At 46.7% G+C, this 18,363-nt stretch overlaps 2 protein-coding genes across 9 annotated transcripts; one reads left to right on the plus strand and one right to left on the minus strand.

Annotated features, from left to right (window-relative positions):
• Positions 1-1,244: 1,244 nt before the first annotated feature.
• On the minus strand, positions 1,245-9,347 carry cdk20 (cyclin-dependent kinase 20). 6 transcript variants are annotated; one of them, XM_055022192.1, is made up of 12 exons: positions 9,208-9,329; positions 8,786-8,898; positions 8,599-8,712; positions 6,987-7,175; positions 6,709-6,830; positions 6,559-6,621; positions 5,684-5,807; positions 5,126-5,281; positions 2,663-2,890; positions 2,461-2,594; positions 2,073-2,207; positions 1,245-1,442 (listed from the first exon to the last, which is right to left on the minus strand). In XM_055022192.1, exons 2-11 carry the CDS (start codon positions 8,858-8,860, stop codon positions 2,081-2,083), a joined length of 1,332 nt encoding a protein of 443 aa, XP_054878167.1. In that variant the 5' UTR covers positions 8,861-8,898; positions 9,208-9,329; the 3' UTR covers positions 1,245-1,442; positions 2,073-2,080. The 6 variants fall into 6 exon arrangements, with proteins under 6 accessions (XP_054878167.1, XP_054878163.1, XP_054878164.1 ...); XM_055022188.1 differs by having other exon boundaries at positions 2,085-2,207; positions 9,208-9,323; XM_055022189.1 differs by lacking the exon at positions 9,208-9,329 and adding an exon at positions 8,984-9,194 and having other exon boundaries at positions 2,085-2,207.
• A 3,759-nt stretch (positions 9,348-13,106) lies between these two features.
• On the plus strand, positions 13,107-17,335 carry LOC129352983 (protein UXT-like). 3 transcript variants are annotated; one of them, XM_055022195.1, is made up of 6 exons: positions 13,115-13,365; positions 15,272-15,384; positions 15,842-15,953; positions 16,057-16,164; positions 16,849-16,912; positions 17,033-17,335. In XM_055022195.1, exons 1-6 carry the CDS (start codon positions 13,271-13,273, stop codon positions 17,105-17,107), a joined length of 567 nt encoding a protein of 188 aa, XP_054878170.1. In that variant the 5' UTR covers positions 13,115-13,270; the 3' UTR covers positions 17,108-17,335. The 3 variants fall into 3 exon arrangements, with proteins under 3 accessions (XP_054878171.1, XP_054878170.1, XP_054878172.1); XM_055022197.1 differs by having other exon boundaries at positions 13,123-13,365; positions 15,272-15,353; positions 15,886-15,953; XM_055022196.1 differs by lacking the exon at positions 16,849-16,912 and having other exon boundaries at positions 13,107-13,365.
• Positions 17,336-18,363: the final 1,028 nt, after the last annotated feature.

Genomic DNA, 18,363 nt, shown 5'->3' on the forward strand with positions numbered 1-18,363 from the left:
ATGGAGGAGGAGCTTCTGCGGAACCACCAGAACCATCCGAACAGAACCATCCGAACAGAACGTTCCAGGTCCTGGAATAAGAACCGTGAACTGTTCTGGAAGTATGGATTCATTCAAAACGAATCGATAATCAAATAATTCTTTATTTATAGAGGAAAAAATTATTGGAAAATCATTTTAGAGATTTGTTTGAAAAACATCCAGAATAAGTGAAATCAATCTTTAATGTCCATAAATCACTGAGAAAATAAATTCAGCTGAAGAATTTATGTCAATAATATTTTATATTTACTTTGAAGACCTGGGAAGTTTTACCATCAGTCAATCCAGATATTGATCCGCTGATGATCTTCATTCTGCAGATCAATAATTCAGATCCGTTTTAATAAGTTAATAAAGCAGCCAGGATCTGATCTAGATTATTAATCTGAGTCAGATTAACAAACTCTCTGACTTCTGACCCTCCTCTCTGTGTCTGATCAGCTGACACTATATTGATAACAATGATCAGTTTTTAAAAGTGGAATCTGACCAGAACCAAAACGAAGACTTGCTGAGGTGTGTGTTCTGTGAGGTGTGTGTTCAGTGAGGTGTGTGTTCTGTGAGGTGTGTGTTCTGTGAGGTGTGTGTTCTGTGTTCAGTGAGGTGTGTGTTCAGTGAGGTGTGTGTTCAGTGAGGTGTGTGTTCAGTGAGGTGTGTGTTCAGTGAGGTGTGTGTTCAGTGAGGTGTGTGTTCAGTGAGGTGTGTGTTCAGTGAGGTGTGTGTTCAGTGAGGTGTAGTGAGGTGTGTGTTCTGTGAGGTGTGTGTTCTGTGAGGTGTGTTCTGTGTTCAGTGAGGTGTGTGTTCAGTGAGGTGTGTGTTCTGTGAGGTGTGTGTTCTGTGTTCAGTGAGGTGTGTGTTCAGTGAGGTGTGTGTTCTGTGAGGTGTGTGTTCTGTGTTCAGTGTGTGTGTGTTCAGTGAGGTGTGTGTTCTGTGGTCTCTGGCGCCGTTGGGTCCGTTGCGCCTCTCAGGCGTTTCGGCCTCAGACCACCAACCGTTTTCTTCTTCTCCCTTTTCCTTTCTTGGCTTTGTCTGACTGGTTCCGGAAAACCAGAACCTCCTGCGTTGCACAACGTGGGCGGCGGGGGGGCGATGCCTTCACTGTCTGCAGGACGATCCTGTCCTTTGTCAGAGCCGGCGGCCGATGCATCTGAAGGCAGCCCAGTAGGGTCCAAACGGACCAGAACAGAACCAAACACAGGAGCCCAGCTTCACATGCTTTATTCCACATCATCATCATCTTCCTCCTCAGAGGAACCGGGTCACAGGACCGGTCCGGTTCACCACAGAGGGCCAGTCCAAGTTCCTGATTGGTCAGCTCCTTTCCTGCCTGGCCTCTGATTGGCCGATCGTCTCTTCCTGGTCTGGATCCCGTCCTTCCTCAGAGCCAGTGGCCGATGCGCCTGCAGGCAGAAGGGTCAAAGGTCACATGTTGCACCACTCCAAACGTCTCTGGTCAGAGTTAATTATTTCTGTGTGATGAAAATACAAAACTCCCACAAGAATAAACTGGAAAAGATCCACGCCACAAAACCGCCATCTTGGTAGGCAGCGCAGCGCAAAGCTGAACTCTGGACAAGGTGAAAGAGACAGGAACAAAATGGCTGCTGTTGGATCGACCCGGATGAGACTGGAGAACGGCAACATGTCAGACGATGTGGACGAGCCGCCGCTGATCTGCTGCTGCAGCTCAATGCTGGTGAACTGGAAGAGTTTATCCAACATAGCCGCTTTCCATCAACGTTTAAACAGAAATATAAAATATGTGACAATTGTTCATGTGAACAACGAGGTTCTTCTGACTGGCAGACGGAGAACAAGTAGAAACACAAGGGCTATATGTCCTCTTAGCTAGCAGAGAAAAGCACAGTAGCTAAGCTAACGCTGCTAGTTCAGCAGTCAGTACTACAGAAAATATCACTGACATTTATATTAGTGTCACAGAGAACTCAGAAACTGTAACTCAGCCAAAGCTGTAATGATATAAGAGAAGAGCTTGTAGCTTGTTTATTGTTGCCAAACCAACTGCCTACCAAGATGGTCACCTGGTGCAGCTTGTAGTAGAGGCCACAGGCGTTGCAGACGGCGTCTCCTGCAGCGTTTCTCCTCCACAAAGACGTGGTTCCCGTCCCGCAGTTGGAACACTGAGTTCCTTTTCTGGCCGCCGCCTGGAAGCAGGAAGAGACGGAACGCTGAGGACGCCTGAACACAGCACCCCCTGCTGTCTGGAGGCTGAACAGCAGGAGGGCTGAATTTGCTCCAGTCTGGATGAAGCAGCAGTGTCTGACTGGGTCGGTTCTGACCCGATTCTGACCAGGTTCTGCGGGTTTATTCTGAGAACCTTTTCACAATTCCAGCAAGTGGCTCTGGCTCCGCCCCAGGTGGATCTGTTTCTATGGTAGCCAGCAGGTGTGACCTCACCGCTCTCTTCTTGGGCCGCAGCAGCGGCGGGTTCTGCTGTCGGATGCTGCAGGTGGAACACAGGTGCGTTCCCGCTGCCTCCTTCCTCCACAGGAGGGCGCTGTGGGTCCCGCAGCTGAAACACTGACGTCGCTCTGCAGAGAGACAAGCTGCTCAGGGTTCCACCAATCACAGGCCAGAACAGCCACAGGTAAAAACTCACCTGCCTCCCTGAAGGCCGGAGACGAAGAAGGACTGAGCAGGTCCCATTCAGGTAGGAGGGGCGCATGAAGACAGGGGGTGGAGCCACAGCAGGATGTCCACACAAGGAGTGCAGTGGAGGCGGGCTGTAGGCGGAGCCAAGTGGCGGACAGCTGGCGTCGTCCAATCGATGAGGCCATCTGAGGAGCCCTGATTCATCCGAGGCCGACCAGTGAGCTTCGGCGCCGAGCTACAACAACCAGTCAGACGCAGCAACATCGTCACAGACAAAAATATGCAAGGAAGCTCAGGTCAGGGTCAAAGGTGAGCTGTCGGTGTCAGAAGCGCTCAGGGATGTTGGAGCCTGTTGAAGACAAAAGGTCCTGAAACACAGAGGAGCCCAGCAGGGGCCCAGGTGGAGCACAGGAAGCAACAGGGACCAAAGATGAAGCCCTGAGGAACCTCAGCGCTGACACAGCTCCAGATTGTCCCTAATCGGCTCCTGGATTAGCCAGAGGAGAGCAGATTTAATCCCAGCTGCAGGCTGAATCCTGACATGAACTGAATGCAGGGCCGGACACCGATGACTGGGAACCAGTGGAACTGAACTGGTTCCATTGTGACAGAGAAACAACATGGAAAAGTACAAATAAAAACATTTCACCTGATTCTCAGATTATTCTTCCAAAAACTCTCTGACTGAAAGCAAACACTGCAGGTCCTGACCTTCATGCCGAAGCCTGATGACCTCTGACCCCTGGTGGCTGAAAAGCCTGACGACCAATCAGCTGATGGAATCACACCTGACATCATCTCTTCTTCTGAGAGTGAGAGCTCTGTCTGGTCATAGGGTCTTTTGTTGCAACAGAGAGGATTGAGGAGCTGCTCCTTCTACAAGGAGCCAGCGCTCCTCCCACTGCTGGCTCCACCCACCACTGGCTCCTCCCACTGCTGGCTCCACCCACCACTGGCTCCTCCCTGCTGGCTCCACCCACCACTGGCTCCTCCCACTGCTGGCTCCACCCACCACTGGCTCCTCCCACTGCTGGCTCCACCCACCACTGGCTCCGCCCACACAGGTCTTGTTCTGTGGTATTTGGCGATGAAACCGGACATGAAGCAACATCATAGATCACTGCTGAAACTTCGAGGGTCCAAACAGTCGTGCCTGGTGCTCTGCTTCCATACTGGAAGGACTGGGATTCTCCCAGTGAATCCAGCCAGAACCATCATCCTGAGGGAACCAGAAGGTTCTGTTCCAGCTGATTCATACTGGGTGGAAGCTGGGAGTGAAGACTTTGCTGGCCCTCCCAGTAACACCAGTAAGAGGCCCCATTCTGGACTGGAGTTCATGAAGACCAACCACCGGTTTCCATGGAAACAAGTCAGCAGCAGACCTCACAAAGCAGCTGATGCAAAACAAACTCAGTTCAGTAGTTCAGTTCAGTAGTTCAGTAGTTCTGTTCAGTAGTTCAGTAGTTCAGTTCAGTAGTTCAGTAGTTCAGTTCAGTAGTTCAGTAGTTCAGTTCAGTAGTTCAGTAGTTCTGTTCAGTAGTTCAGTAGTTCAGTTCAGTAGTTCAGTTCAGTAGTTCAGTAGTTCTGTTCAGTAGTTCAGTAGTTCTGTACAGTAGTTCAGTAGTTCAGTTCAGTAGTTCAGTTCAGTAGTCAGTAGTTCTGTTCAGTAGTTCAGTAGTTCAGTTCAGTTTCAGTAGTTCAGTTCAGTAGTTCAGTAGTTCTGTTCAGTAGTTCAGTAGTTCAGTTCAGTAGTTCAGTTCAGTAGTTCAGTATTCTGTTCAGTAGTTCAGTAGTTCTGTACAGTAGTTCAGTAGTTCAGTTCAGTAGTTCAGTTCAGTAGTTCAGTAGTTCTGTTCAGTAGTTCAGTAGTTCAGTTCAGTAGTTCAGTAGTTCAGTTCAGTAGTTCAGTTCAGTAGTTCAGTAGTTCAGTTCAGTAGTTCAGTTCAGTAGTTCAGTAGTTCAGTTCAGTAGTTCAGTTCAGTAGTTCAGTTCAGTAGTTCAGTTCAGTAGTTCAGTTCAGTAGTTCAGTAGTTCAGTTCAGTAGTTCAGTAGTTCAGTAGTTCAGTAGTTCAGTAGTTCAGTAGTTCAGTTCAGTAGTTCAGTAGTTCAGTTCAGTAGTTCAGTAGTTCAGTTCAGTAGTTCAGTTCAGTAGTTCAGTAGTTCGGTAATTCTCTCTCCTCCTCTCATTTCCAACATTTTGAGTCTTTTCAGAGGCAGGAGGCGTGTGGCTCCAGCTCCGCGGGGTCTACCATGCTGTTCTGCAGGGCAGGTCCACGGAGAAGTCGGTGGGCGGAGCCTGCAGGCGCTGGCGGGGAGGGCGACCCCCCCTCTGAGGGATGGGCAGCTCGGAGTGGTGAGCAGGAAGAGGAGAGGAGAAGAAGAAGGGATGGATGAGAGCCTTCAGGAGGAACAACCAATCAGAGACCAGCTCTAAAACGAGCGGCCCGTTACCGAGCCACCTGGACCTCACCTGTGTGGCGGAGCAGCGCCGCCTGGACGGGTAAACCAGGAAGCGGCGGAGCAGGTCCACGGCCTGAGGACACGTGTCAGGGACGACCTCCTCCAATGGGATCGCTGGATTCTCCTTGAAGGTGATTTTATTGTAATCTGGCAACTCGACCATTTCCTGGAGGACAGAAGGAAGGCAGAGGTTCTGGTCCTGGTCTCAGCCGGGTACCGGCATCATCCAGAAGATCATCCTCAACCTGAACACGCCTGAAAGAAGTTCCTCAGGGCTCGGTTCTGTTTCCTGCTCTCTGATCAGATGAGCGGTTCCGATCATTCCATCTCCAGAACCGCTCATTGTCCACCAGAACCAGAAACCAGAACACCAACCTAAAGCTGCTCCAGTGATTCCTTCAACCCTCCAAACCACATCCTCAGATCCAGATGTGGTTCTGGAAGCAGACCCATCAGAACCAGAACCTTCCTGTTTCTGGGTTTTGGTAGAGACGGGCCTGATGCCTGCCCGGTTCTGACCCTGGTTCCTGTTCTAGACACTGTGTGTCTGCTGAGGTGTGGTTCTTACGGGCCAGCTCTCCCGGGTCGGCGTCCCCAGAACTCGCAGGACGCAGCAGAGCTGCTCGATGTCGTTTTCCCCGGGAAACAGAGGAGAGGAGTTGAGCAGCTCTCCGAAGATGCATCCGACCGCCCTGGAAGCAGAGAGCATTAGACGGTCTGCCAGAACCGCCGCAGGGCCTGACCTCCGTCTGACCTCTGCAGGGTCTGACCTCTGTCTGACCTCTGCAGGGTCTGACCTCTGTCTGACCTCTGCAGGGTCTGACCTCCGTCTGACCTCTGTTTGACCTCTGCAGGGTGACCTCCGTCTGACCTCTGTCTGACCTCCGCAAAGTCTGACCTCTGCAGGGTCTGACCTCCGTCTGACCTCCGCAGGGTCTGACCTCTGTCTGACCTCTGCAGGGTCTGACCTCTGTCTGACCTCTGTAGTGTCTGACCTCTGTCTGACCTCCGCAGGGTCTGACCTCTGTCTGACCTCTGTAGGGTCTGACCTCTGTCTGACCTCTGCAGGGTCTGACCTCTGTCTGACCTCCGCAGGGTCTGACCTCTGTCTGACCTCTGCAGGGCCTGACCTCCATCTGACCTCCGTCTGACCTCTGCAGGGTGTGACCTCCATCTGACCTCCGTCTAACCTCTGCAGGGTCTGACCTCTGCAGGGTCTGACCTCCATCTGACCTCTGTCTGACCTCTGCAGGGTCTGACCTCAGCAGGGTCTGACCTCCGCAGGGTCTGACCTCCGTCTGACCTCTGCAGGGTCTGACCTCTGTCTGACCTCTGCAGGGTCTGACCTCTGTTTGACCTCTGCAGGGTCTGACCTCTGTCTGACCTCTGCAGGGTCTGACCTCTGTCTGACCTCTGCAGGGTCTGACCTCCGCAGACTCTTACCACAGGTCAACTCCCTCGTCGTATTTTCGGGCTCCGTACAGGAGCTCTGGCGCTCGGTACCACCTGGAGAGGAAACACTGTGGGTCAGGACCGCTGAGGCGCTGCCGTGTTGTTGACCCGCCCTCTGGGGGCGGAGCCTCAGCTGCCTACCTGGTGGCCACCTGGTGGCTGTAGAGCCGCTCCCCCTGGTCGCTGAACAGCCGGGCCAGGCCGAAGTCTGCCACCTTCAGGTGACCCGAGGAACTGATGAGGAGGTTGGCGGGCTTCAGGTCCTGGACAGGAAACACAAGCAGATGGATTCCTTAAACTGGGAACACTGGGAACTGTGGGAACTGTGGGAACTGTGATATTTAGCTGATTTCTGATTTTTCACAAACATTTTTGTTAATCTAGAAAAAGACATAAAGTGACGACCCGGCGGCGCTGACCCGGTGCATGATGGAGTTCTGGTGCAGAAAGGCCACGCCCTTCAGCAGCATCATCATGTAGCCCTTCACCTGAGCCGGGGTCAGAGGTCGCTGGGAGTTCTTGATGACCTCAGAGAGGTCAGAGAGCATGAAGTCAAACACCAGGACAAAGCCGGTTCCATGAGGGAAGAAATCCTTCAGCTTCACCACCTGAAGAGAACCAGAACCATCAGAACCATGAGAACCATCAGAACCATCAGAACCATCAGAACCATCAGAACCATGAGAACCATCAGAACCATCAGAACCATCAGAACCATGAGAACCATGAGAACCAGAACCATCAGAACCATGAGAACCATGAGAACCAGAACCATCAGAACCATGAGAACCATCAGAACCAGAACCATCAGAACCATGAGAACCATCAGAACCATCAGAACCATGAGAACCAGAACCACCAGAACCACCAGAACCATCAACCAGAACCATCAGAACCATGAGAACCATGAGAAACTATCAGAACCATCAGAACCATCAGAACCATGAGAACCAGAACCATCAGAACCATGAGAACTATCAGAACCATGAGAACCAGAACCATCAGAACCATCAGAACCAGAACCATAGAACCATGAGAACCAGAACCATCAGAACCATGAAAACCATGAGAACCAGAACCATCAGAACCATGAGAACCAGAACCACCAGAACCATCAGAACCATGAGAACCAGAACCATCAGAACCATGAGAACCATGAGAACTATCAGAACCATGAGAACCAGAACCATCAGAACCATGAGAACCAGAACCATCAGAACCATGAGAACCAGAACCATCAGAACCATGAGAACTATCAGAACCATGAAAACCAGAACCATCAGAACCATCAGAACCATCAGAACCAGAACCATCAGAACCATGAGAACCAGAACCATCAGAACCAGAACCATCAGAACCAGAACCATCAGAACCATGAGAACCAGAACCATGAGAACCACGAGAACCATCAGAACCAGAACCATCAGAACCATGAGAACTATCAGAACCATGAGAACCAGAACCATCAGAACCATGAGAACCATCAGAACCATCAGAACCATCAGAACCATCAGAACCATGAGAACCAGAACCATCAGAACCAGAACCATCAGAACCATGAGAACTATCAGAACCACCAGAACCATGAGAACCACCAGAACCATGAGAACCATGAGAACCAGAACCATGAGAACCATGAGAACTATCAGAACCAGAACCATGAGAACTATCAGAACCATCAGAACCATGAGAACCAGAACCATCAGAACCATGAGAACCATCAGAACCATGAGAACCAGAACCATGAGAACCAGAACCATCAGAACCATGAGAACCATGAGAACTATCAGAACCACCAGAACCATGAGAACCATCAGAACCATGAGAACCATGAGAACCAGAACCATCAGAACCACCATAACTATCAGAACCACCATAACTATCAGAACCAGAACCATCAGAACCAGAACCACCAGAACCATCAGAACCAGAACCATCAGAACCAGAACCACCAGAACCATCAGAACCACCAGAACCATCAGAACCGGAACCATCAGAACCGCCAGAACCATCAGAACCGGAACCACTTACATGCTGGTTGTCCTCGATCTCCTGCAGGGCCTTGATCTCCCTCACTGCCTGGTTCGGGATCCCGTCCTCCAGCTTCCTCAGCGCCACCTTCTTCAGGGCCACCGTCTCTCCTGTCTGACACACAGCAGAGACCTGATGGGCCGGACCAGAACCGGACCCGGAACCAGACTCAAAACAGCCCAGATACCTCGATGTGTTTGGCCTGGAAGACGATGCCATGAGCTCCTTCTCCGATCCGACCCAGGATGCTGTACTGCTCCATGTCTGCCGGACCGGGCCGGACCGGGCCGGGGCTTCTCTCTGTGAAGAACAACCAATCAGAATCAACCTGGAGTCTTCCAGGTGAATAGTGATGGAGGAAGAACCTTATGCAGAAATGAATCACTTTAAGGATCTCAGAGGTTATTCTCGGGTCATCTCGAACCGAATCAGTCGTTCTTTCTTGGCGACTCTCACAAAACCCGTTACTATCATTCGGCTGCGGAGAACAAACGGAAAGAAACGCGCATCTGACCGGAAACCCGCTTTGAAGAGGACGTGTCGCCATGGTCACGGTGCGGCTAAGCTAGCTGTGCCTCAGAAACAGGAAGAGCTGTTCCAAACACTCACCATGGTAACCGAGCGGTAAGCTAGCTGAGATTCAAAGCACCGAGCAGCTAACCTTCTGACGTCACATGGACCTTCCGCCGTTGGTCAGAAAACCCAGAAACGCAGTCACGTGACGATGGCAAACCAATCCATCAGCAACAATAGTTAAACTTTTATAGAGAAAATTCTAGATAGTAAGAATTTAAAGAAAGTAAAAATATAGAAAAATGTTCCACACAAAGGAGCAGGAGGTTTTTAATGAACATAAACGTTTTCAAGCAGCCTCAAAGGCATCAGGAGGGATTCAGAACAGAGCGATTTACTGACACCTTGTGGAGAGAAGAGATATGACAGCCTGGACATTCCTGCTGTGGGGTTGAGATTGGGTTAGGGTTAGGACTCCTCCATAACGAGTTCAATTTTAGTAAAGGAAGGACTTTTCTTAGATTGAGTTTCAAATGCTGTAACAGTCAGAGCTGCAGGAATTTTATTAGAATCTCTTAAAAATACTGTTGTATCGTCAGCAAGTTGTGAAATTTTTATTTCTTGATCAAACATTTTAATTTCCTCACATGAGCTCTGTCTGATTAAATAGTTTAGAACAAGCAGAAAAATGTAAGTTGTGGCTGGACAGCCTGGCAACCCCTTCCTGGACGTAAAACCAGCGAGATGTGCTGAGCAGAAGTTCATAGAAATGTTATTATCTCTATCAAGTGTCTTAAAGGCTTTAAAGAAAAACTTCCCAAAGATAAAAAAAACAATGTGTGAAAAATAAAGTTGTGACTAACTGTATCAAAGGCCTTTAGATAATCTAAGACCATTGGATCATGGAGAAGATCTTTATAATCCAATCAGAAATGTTACATTCAAGCTGTTTGAAGTTTCATGTATAAAATAATTTAAACTATTTTTCAGTCTTTTAACTAAAATGGAGGCCAAAATGTTATTGTCATTATTTAATAGAGTGACGCCGCCCCAGTTATCTATCATTAAATGGTCTTTATTTGTTTAGGGATCAGAATGATAGAAGTTATTCATTGCTAATGGATTTATTAGGTTTTACTTGTTGAATCAATGTTTCAACCATAACTATATCAATGCCATCATCTGAATGTGGATCTAAATGCACATTTAGCTGATTTTATATTGAATGAAAGCGAAGGATTCATTTTTTGATCTGATAAATTTATGTCATAACACACAAAGTTTCTTCACTGGTGATAAAGACATTTTTATTTGCTGATGTTGGGTATTACATCATTCATAATTATCTGACATAAACACATTTCCAAAGATCTGTGTGGAAAAGGGTAAAAATGACGACCTGGCAATAATGTAGCATTTTATGTAAAAAACAGGAATAGATCTCTAAACATATTTGATTCTTGGTGACAGTCAGAACATGAAGAGCAGCATCCATGAGGTCCAGCCTGGTTCTATACGGACCAGGAAACAGGACAAGTTGGGCCGACCCGGGACAAGTTGGGCCGACCCGGGACAAGTTGGGCCGACCCGGGACAAGTTGGGCCGACCCGGGACAAGTTGGGCCGACCCGGGACAAGTTGGGCCGACCCGGGACAAGTTGGGCCGACGTTTCCCTGCAGTCGATCGGCTCTGGGCCAAAGCAGCAGCTGAAACACGGATCAGAGCGAGGAAGGCGCGGCGCAGAAAGATGATAAACATCAGAAATGTTCTGAAAGACGTGGAGATGTTAAATAGTGTCCTGGAAAAATCACAAAGCGTTCGGCTCCCATGTTCACTCAGTTATATTAATAAGGACCCGCTGTTGAGAATTAAAATGAGGAATATCTTGATTTAGCTCGTTAATTCATTCCTCTTTGTCCCGAATTCTTGTGTCTGTATAAATGTGCAGGAGAAAGAGCAATCATACGACGTCAGACTTCAGATATTCAGAGTTTTATCCAAAGAATTTAATGCAATACATAATGTTACAACAAGCATCTCACCTAGATTATCAAAAGTCCAAGACATGACAAAACAGAAACAATTAACTGAGTAAAAAGACAAAAAATTAACAGAAGATGCATCTTCTGGGAAACTCTCACTCAGCACAAAGAGATTCGAACTTCTGCTGTGAAACAAACCATTTTTATAGAATGTGTATTCTCCTCATTTGAATATATGCATTAGGAGGTGTGTTTTCCTTTGAGTGGGCTGTCTTAATGTTCATTTTATTACCTCTGAGACCCACTGAAACACCCAGTTCTTCTCCTACCAGCCTCTGGCCAGACTGTGATTTACGGCGTGGGTCTGCAGCGTTATCTGTGCCTCAAAATGATTCAACAAGAAACCAGTTGGTGTTTTTTAAACAAACTCGCACAAAATGTAATGCTTAATGATGACTATAAGTTTGGATCTAATAAGTAACTATTTAAAAACATGCTTAAAGAAATATATTTAATTCTAATATAGATAAAATTATTTATAAAAAGTTTTAAGATCCTAGTGAACTTTTGAACCATGCTCAGGAATTTGTTAATTGCCTGGCAGACAGGCTCCCTGTCTAAAGAGAGTTAAGGAGTCTCAGTCTGTCTTCTTTAAGATCCTCCCTATACAATTCATGTAAAACTTTTAGAGTGGCCAGTTGTTTTAGTTTGGATCTTTATCTAAGTTTGTCTTAAGTAAAGATTAGCCTGTGTACTATTGTGCTAATTTAAAATTCTATTTCAACACCGCTCATGAATATTCATTCAGATTTATCTCAATGTTAGTCGACATACAAAATCACATTCACCCATCAAGCTGCAGCAGAATTTAGCATTTATGATGCTGCAGCAGAATGCAGCATTTATTATGCTGCAGCAGAATGCAACATTTATGATGCTGCAGCAGAATGCAGCATTTATGATGCTGCAGCAGAATGCACCATTTATGACGCTGCAGCAGAATTTAGCATTTATGACGCTGCTGCAGAATGCAGTATTTATGATGCTGCAGCAGAATGCAGCATTTATTATGCTGCTGCTCTCGTTAAGATGACGGGATCAATATTTAAAGTTCTGCTTGTCAGAAAACCTAAAGATAAAACCAGGGAGGATCAGGGTTGATTTAACAAACCAGAGACAGAAAAATAATGTTGTGAAAATTATTTACAGTTATACAGGATAAACTTCCATCAAGTAACTGGTTCAATCTTCCATGAACCTCAAACATTTACAAATAAATTCATTAAAAAATGTCCATATGCTGATAAAGATCCCAACCTGTAGCAATAGTCCAGTTTAACCAGTTACCAACCCAGTAATCAACAGACTGAATCAACAGGTTTAGCAGCAGCAACAGCAGCAGCAACAACAGAAGCAGCAGCAACAACAGCAGCAAACGCAGCAACAGCAGCAGCAACAGCAGCAACAACCTCAATGAAACAACAAGAGCTTTAAATTGTGCCAAAGGGCCGAACGACGGGAGCAAAACATGTTGGTCATTAATCAGATCAGAAATCATTCTGATCTGAAACAGAAACAGCAGCAGGACAACCTGCACAAAAGAGACCAGATTAGACCAACACCTTCAGCCTAACAAATAACAATATTAATAATAACATTAATAATTATAATAGTGGGCGGCTTTTGCCTCCTCCAAAGTGAAGGTGCTCAGCGGTGCTCTGTCTGTGCCTCTGAAAGATGTTTCCTTCAGAAAATGAATGTGCTTGATTAGTTTATTCTGAGTGTATTATTTTTGTGATTGAATTACAATTAGTATTAGTAGTGTGATTACAGTATGCAACAATTCCACTGCCCTGCCCTGCCCTGCCCTGCCCTGCCCTGCCCTGCCCTGCCCTGCCCTGCCTGCCCTGCCCTGCCCTGCCCTGCCCTGCCCTGCCCTGCCCTGCCCTGTGAGCTTCTCGTTGTTCCTGTCGTGCTCCACCAGCAGGGGGCGGTATGGGGATCAGCGCTCATCCAGCAGCCACCAGGGAGATAAAAGAACAAGAACAGCTTCCGGTGTTACGTTCGCAGCATCATAACAGAAAAGCAGAGGAATTAGCAGCATGCTAGCTGCGCTAACAGGAGGGTTCGGGTTCTAGAAGTTTATCTGGCTCGGCTCGGGCGTTCAGAACCGGAACATGACGGCTCGTCCTGCTTGTTGTGCCGGCGGTCTGGACCAGAAGGTTCTGCAGTATGAAGCTTTCATCAGCGACGTGCTGAGGAGAGACCTGCGGTAAGCCAGACGGAACCGGGTCCGAACCGAACCGAACCGAGCCAAACCGGGCCGAACAAGCGCAAGAAGAAGCTGAGTTTCTGAGCAGAACCGGATCAAACTGAAGGTTCTGTAGGTTCTGCCTGGCGCGGCTCCGCGGATCGAGCGGCGTCTCGCTCCAGCTTGATACGATTCATGGACGCTAATTTCGGCCGGCCGTTCCCTCCCGGCCCCGCCTGGCGCTCCGAAGTTCGGTTCGGTTCGGGACCGTGAACGAACCAAACACTGAGAAGCAGATGGGTTTCTTGACTTGTGACCATTTTATTCTATTTTCAGCCTTTTCATTCCTCGTCAGCGGGTCATATGTCCTGCAAACTACGAAAACAGCAGGGGGCGCTGTGGTCTTTTCAATGTAAAGTTTTGTAAAGTCAAATGCAGATTCATCTCATCTCTAGAAAATGTCCTCACTGACTTTGTGTCACAGAGTCTCCCAGCAGGAAGTTTGGTCAACAGCTGGAATATCATCAAGTTCCATCAGGAATCCCAGCCACCAAGACAAACTTGTCTATTATTTTCATTTGTTCCTCATAGGCTGATATATTCCAATGTTTTTTCTTGTAATGTTGATGATTGAGGTCCGCCAGGCTGCGGCGCGGCGGTCAGCCTGAGTCCAGGTTCCTGTGGTTGGGGCCTTCAGCTGTAATGTGACGCCTGGTGCGTCGCTAGTTTCCATCTCGGACCTTAAACCCGGTTCTGGACTCTTGTGTTCAGGATTTCCATGTCCTGATGGAAAATTAAACCTGCATCTCTACAAAGTTGGTCAGAGGCAGGAAGTACTGGTGGGTGCATTGACCTTTGACCTCACAAAACACAGCTGACCAACACCAGCAAATGACATACTAAACCATCACTGAGTGTGGAAACTTTGACTAGACCTGAAGCAACGTGGATTCTGCCGCACTCTTCTTCCAGACTGAGAGGAAACAGAGTCCATCCTGTCTGCTTCAGGTCTGACACGATGAGTGTGTGTTTCCTGATCCAGGACGGGTTTAGGGTCACCCTACCCTCTATGAATGTGTCTGAACTCTGAACTCTGGAGCAAAGATCATCTTCTGGACAGCTGTCAGGTCAGCAGTCATGTGACCTGCAGATCTGAACTGAGAGATCATTTAAAGCAAATGCAGGTTTTAATAGAAACCTCCACACTAATCAGTTAATTATCTGATTAGTGTGGAGCACCAGAAGTTTTCAATATTGAACCTGTCCACAATATTTTGTGAGACACTGAATTTGTAGTTTTCATCAGTTATGAGTTATAAATACAATGTACAAGTTTCACTTTTTGAATGGAATTACTGATTGAAATCAACATTTTTATGATATTTTTGACCAGCACCAGTAGACGGTCCCTAACTGGACCTCTGAGCGCCTGGCAGGCAGGACACCAGAACTCTCGGCCCAAATTAGCGCCTCAGCTCGACGCCGCTGACTCCACCCAGCGCCAACATCCCACTAGAAACCCACCGGCCGGACCGAGGAGCTCTGAAGGTCCGGTCCGGTTCAAGTTCTGATGACGGTTCCAGATGTTTCCTGTCATCTCAGAACTTTGTGCTGCCAGGAGGAGCAGAAGGTTCTGTCCGCAACCCGGTCCAGAACTTCTCTGGTTCTGCTCCTCAGATTTCAGCTGATCTGGTTGAAGATAGGCTCGACCTGGACTGGGACCATCAGAACCGTCTGAGTGGACCTGCACCATCAGAACATTTTCTCCATTTGTAATCGATTTCTGCTCTTTGGTGAAAACTGTTCCCGTTCTCCAGAATCCGGTACCAGAACCACGTCTGCAGGTCAAGATGGAGGAAGTCCTGGTTCTGCCCGACACAGATTGTGACTCGGTTCTGACCCGGTTGTGGTGTTGTGATGTTTGCAGGGCGGTGCTGGAGCAGAGGGATCGTCTCTATGAGAAGATGTCTCACTACCTGCAGCTGAAGAACGCCATCCAGACTCTGGAGGTAGCTGCACAGATCCTCCATCAGGACAGAGGTCTCACTCTGCCACCACTTTCCTTTCCCCCTCATTTAAACGGCTCCTCACGTGTTCTCCAGCAGGGGGCGCTGTGGTCTCAGCAGCTGTCAGGAGTTGGATTATAATCCCAGGAGATGAAATGAAAGTATAACCTGGAATCAGAAACTGTTTCTTAGTTTTATTTTTCTTTTGAATAACATGACCAATCAGCTGCTGATTGGTTGGTTCTCAGGATTATTGATCTTCAGTCTGGAGAGCTGATCGAACAAAGAGCCAGAGCTGATTTTCAGATTGGATGAAGAAATGTTCTGGATTTTCAGCATTTTTACATTTAATTTATTTTGGGATTAAAAGTAATCTTTTATTTTCCTTCAAAGGATAATTGTAAATTTTTCTCACATCTTTTCTGTTTTAGATATTTAATCCACATTTCTTCTACGTTTGTTTTCTCCATGTTTACATTGTGTGGCTGCAGTTCGGGTCTCTGACATCACTGTGACATCACGCTGTGTCCTGCAGGAGGCGGGGCCTCAGCGCCTGAAGGCAGACGTGGATCTGGGCTGCAGCTTCTTCGTTCAGGCCCGAGTGTAAGCTCCTCCCCTTCCTGTGGCCATGTGACCCGGACGGCGCCAGGCGCTTTTGATCCGGACTCCGGTTCCGGTTCTGACCGGCTCGTCTTCCTCTCCTTAGGGACAATCCGTCCAGGATTCTGGTGTTGGTCGGGTTCGGGTTCTTCGTGGAGATGAGCCACCAGGAGGCGCTGCGCTTCATCGACAAGAAGACCAATCAGCTGACACTGTATGTTGGCCGTCGCCATGGCAACAACTATACAGAATACTTTGGAAATTTTACTTCCTGAAACTGATTTTAACATTTTATTAATTTCTGTTTTTACTTTGTCTCAAATTATTCAACTTGGAAAAGTTCAAAATATAATTTCTCCAGATGTAAATTTTATTTTAGAAATGGAAACATTTTTATGCTTTAGCAAGATAGTTTTAGATTTCCAGATTAGTAAAGTGTTTTCCATGTCAAATACTAAAATACTGTCTAAAAATATAAAATTCAATTTTGATTTTTTTATATGCTTATAATTTAGCATTTATCAATGTTTTTAAAACATCTTTTGTTTAAAATTATTTCTCCAGAACATTTTGATACTAATTTTAAAATTGAAGAAACAAATCAGCTGAAGAGTGAGACAAAATGTTTAATCTAGAATATTTTTCTGATTTTCAAACTAAAATATTGGAATGTTTTACAATATTAGCCCAAGTTAAAGCAAACTGATGTGATAATTTTTGATTTTCACCTAAATTTTCAGCAACATGTAAATGTCAGATTTCCACAGGTTTAGTCGATTAGCTCGATGCTAACAGGATCCACTGGTGGACCAGATGAGAGATGCTAGCTGTGCTAATGCAAGATGCTAGCGATGCTAATGAGAGATGCTAGTCATGCTAACTCTGTGTTTGCTTGCAGCTTCATTGAGCAGCTCACCAAGGACGTCGCCAAAATAAAAGCCCATATTCGCATGGTGCTGGAGGTCAGTTCATCTGCAGAACTGGACCGGTTCTGACCCAGAGGACTGATGGGTCTTAAACCAGTCCCAGTAGAACCAGTTTGTCTCTGGGCAGATCTAATTGGCTGCTCTTCTTCTGTCCAGGGTCTGCGGGAGCTGCAGGGGCTGGAGGAGCTTCCTGCCGTCTGCAGGAAGTCTGCTGCTGCTGCTCAGCTCTGATTGGACGATAAGGAGGAAGAGGATGAGGAAATGATCTTCAAACTGGACACACAGTGGAACCAACTTCTCAGATGTGAATGGAAACATTGATGACATCTACTTCCTGTTGCTGCTCAAACAGGAAGTCCTCCATATCACTAGGACCTTTCAAAATAAAATGTCAGGAAGTGGCTTTGTCTGTTGAACAGAGAAGCAGCTGAACTGAAGCTGAAGAAACAAACATGAACAAGTTTTTCGTCTTTTTGCTGTTTATTGTGGGTTTTTTTAAATAAATAATTTGAGAATATTTTGTTGTTTTGGTTCATTTATTGATTATTTATTGTATGTTTATTTTTTGACTGTTTTATTGTGTAGTATCCAAGGACAAACAGAATTTCCCTCCTTTAAGGGATCAATGAAGTATTTTATTTTTCCTTTCGATGTTATTTAGTGTGTTTTTCATTCGAACATGTTTCTCCTTATTTTATCATTTCTAGTCACTCATGCAAATTGACAGAACCTAAAATGTTTTGAAGTTTATTTTATGCTGATTTCCAGCAGATCCTGTTTATACTCCAGATGAATTAGAACCATTCTGGTTATTGAACCCTGCAGGCAGGTCCGGTTCTGCTACGGTTCTGCTAAGGTTCTGGTTCGGTTCTGGTCCGGTTCTGGTTCGGTTGGGCTATTTAGTATGTTTTATAATTCTTATTATTTATGTTGTAAAAACTGAGAAGATGTTGAATTCTCAGCACTTTGATACTTTATAAATAAAATAAATATTTTAGTTTTGTCAGATTTTCTTAAATCTGATATTTTGTAAATATTGTTTTTGTGAAACATTTCAGGATATCTAAAAACTTTGTTCTGGATTTCCATTGACCTGTAGAAGTTCCTGTTCCGGACCGGTCGGAACCGGTCCGGAACCGGTTCCAGACGGTTTGGAACCGGTCCAGACCGGTCCGTAACCGGTCCGGTACTGTCGGGTCTCGGCTGTTCTCACAGATGCTTGGCAACCTGGAGCTTGTTTCCATGGTAACGGTTTGCGGTAACGGTTTGCGGCAGCAAACCGTTTGCCATGAGAATGGACTGAACCGGGTCAGACCAGAACTGAAATAGTTTGGACCTTTTCCAGCTCAGCTGCCTCCTGGGGTCAAAGTTCATTTTCACCTGGATCGTTATGCTTTGTAATTTGTCTTTTATTTCTGGAAAGAAATTCTGACCAACTCTTCTGAGCTAAAATTGATTTTCTTGTTCTGATACTTTTATGAATTCTT

The sequence above is a fragment of the Poeciliopsis prolifica genome, unplaced genomic scaffold, assembly GCF_027474105.1.
Source record: "Poeciliopsis prolifica strain line A6 unplaced genomic scaffold, Auburn_PproV2 SCAFFOLD082, whole genome shotgun sequence".
In the NCBI taxonomy this organism is placed as follows: Eukaryota; Metazoa; Chordata; class Actinopteri; order Cyprinodontiformes; family Poeciliidae; genus Poeciliopsis; species Poeciliopsis prolifica.

Bases quoted from the DNA above. Each gene is read 5' to 3' on its own strand.
- cdk20 (XM_055022188.1), bottom strand. From the start codon at position 8,860: ATGGAGCAGTACAGCATCCTGGGTCGGATCGGAGAAGGAGCTCATGGC. The intron at 5,808-6,558 runs GTAAGAGTCTGC...CTCTGCTTCCAG, and splicing joins GACGAGGGAGTTGACCTGTG to GGCGGTCGGATGCATCTTCG. The intron at 2,595-2,662 runs GTGAGTTTTTAC...GTCTCTCTGCAG, and splicing joins TCCGGCCTTCAGGGAGGCAG to AGCGACGTCAGTGTTTCAGC.
- LOC129352983 (XM_055022195.1), top strand. From the start codon at position 13,271: ATGACGGCTCGTCCTGCTTGTTGTGCCGGCGGTCTGGACCAGAAGGTT. The intron at 13,366-15,271 runs GTAAGCCAGACG...TGATGTTTGCAG, and splicing joins GTGCTGAGGAGAGACCTGCG to GGCGGTGCTGGAGCAGAGGG. The intron at 16,165-16,848 runs GTATGTTGGCCG...GTTTGCTTGCAG, and splicing joins AAGACCAATCAGCTGACACT to CTTCATTGAGCAGCTCACCA.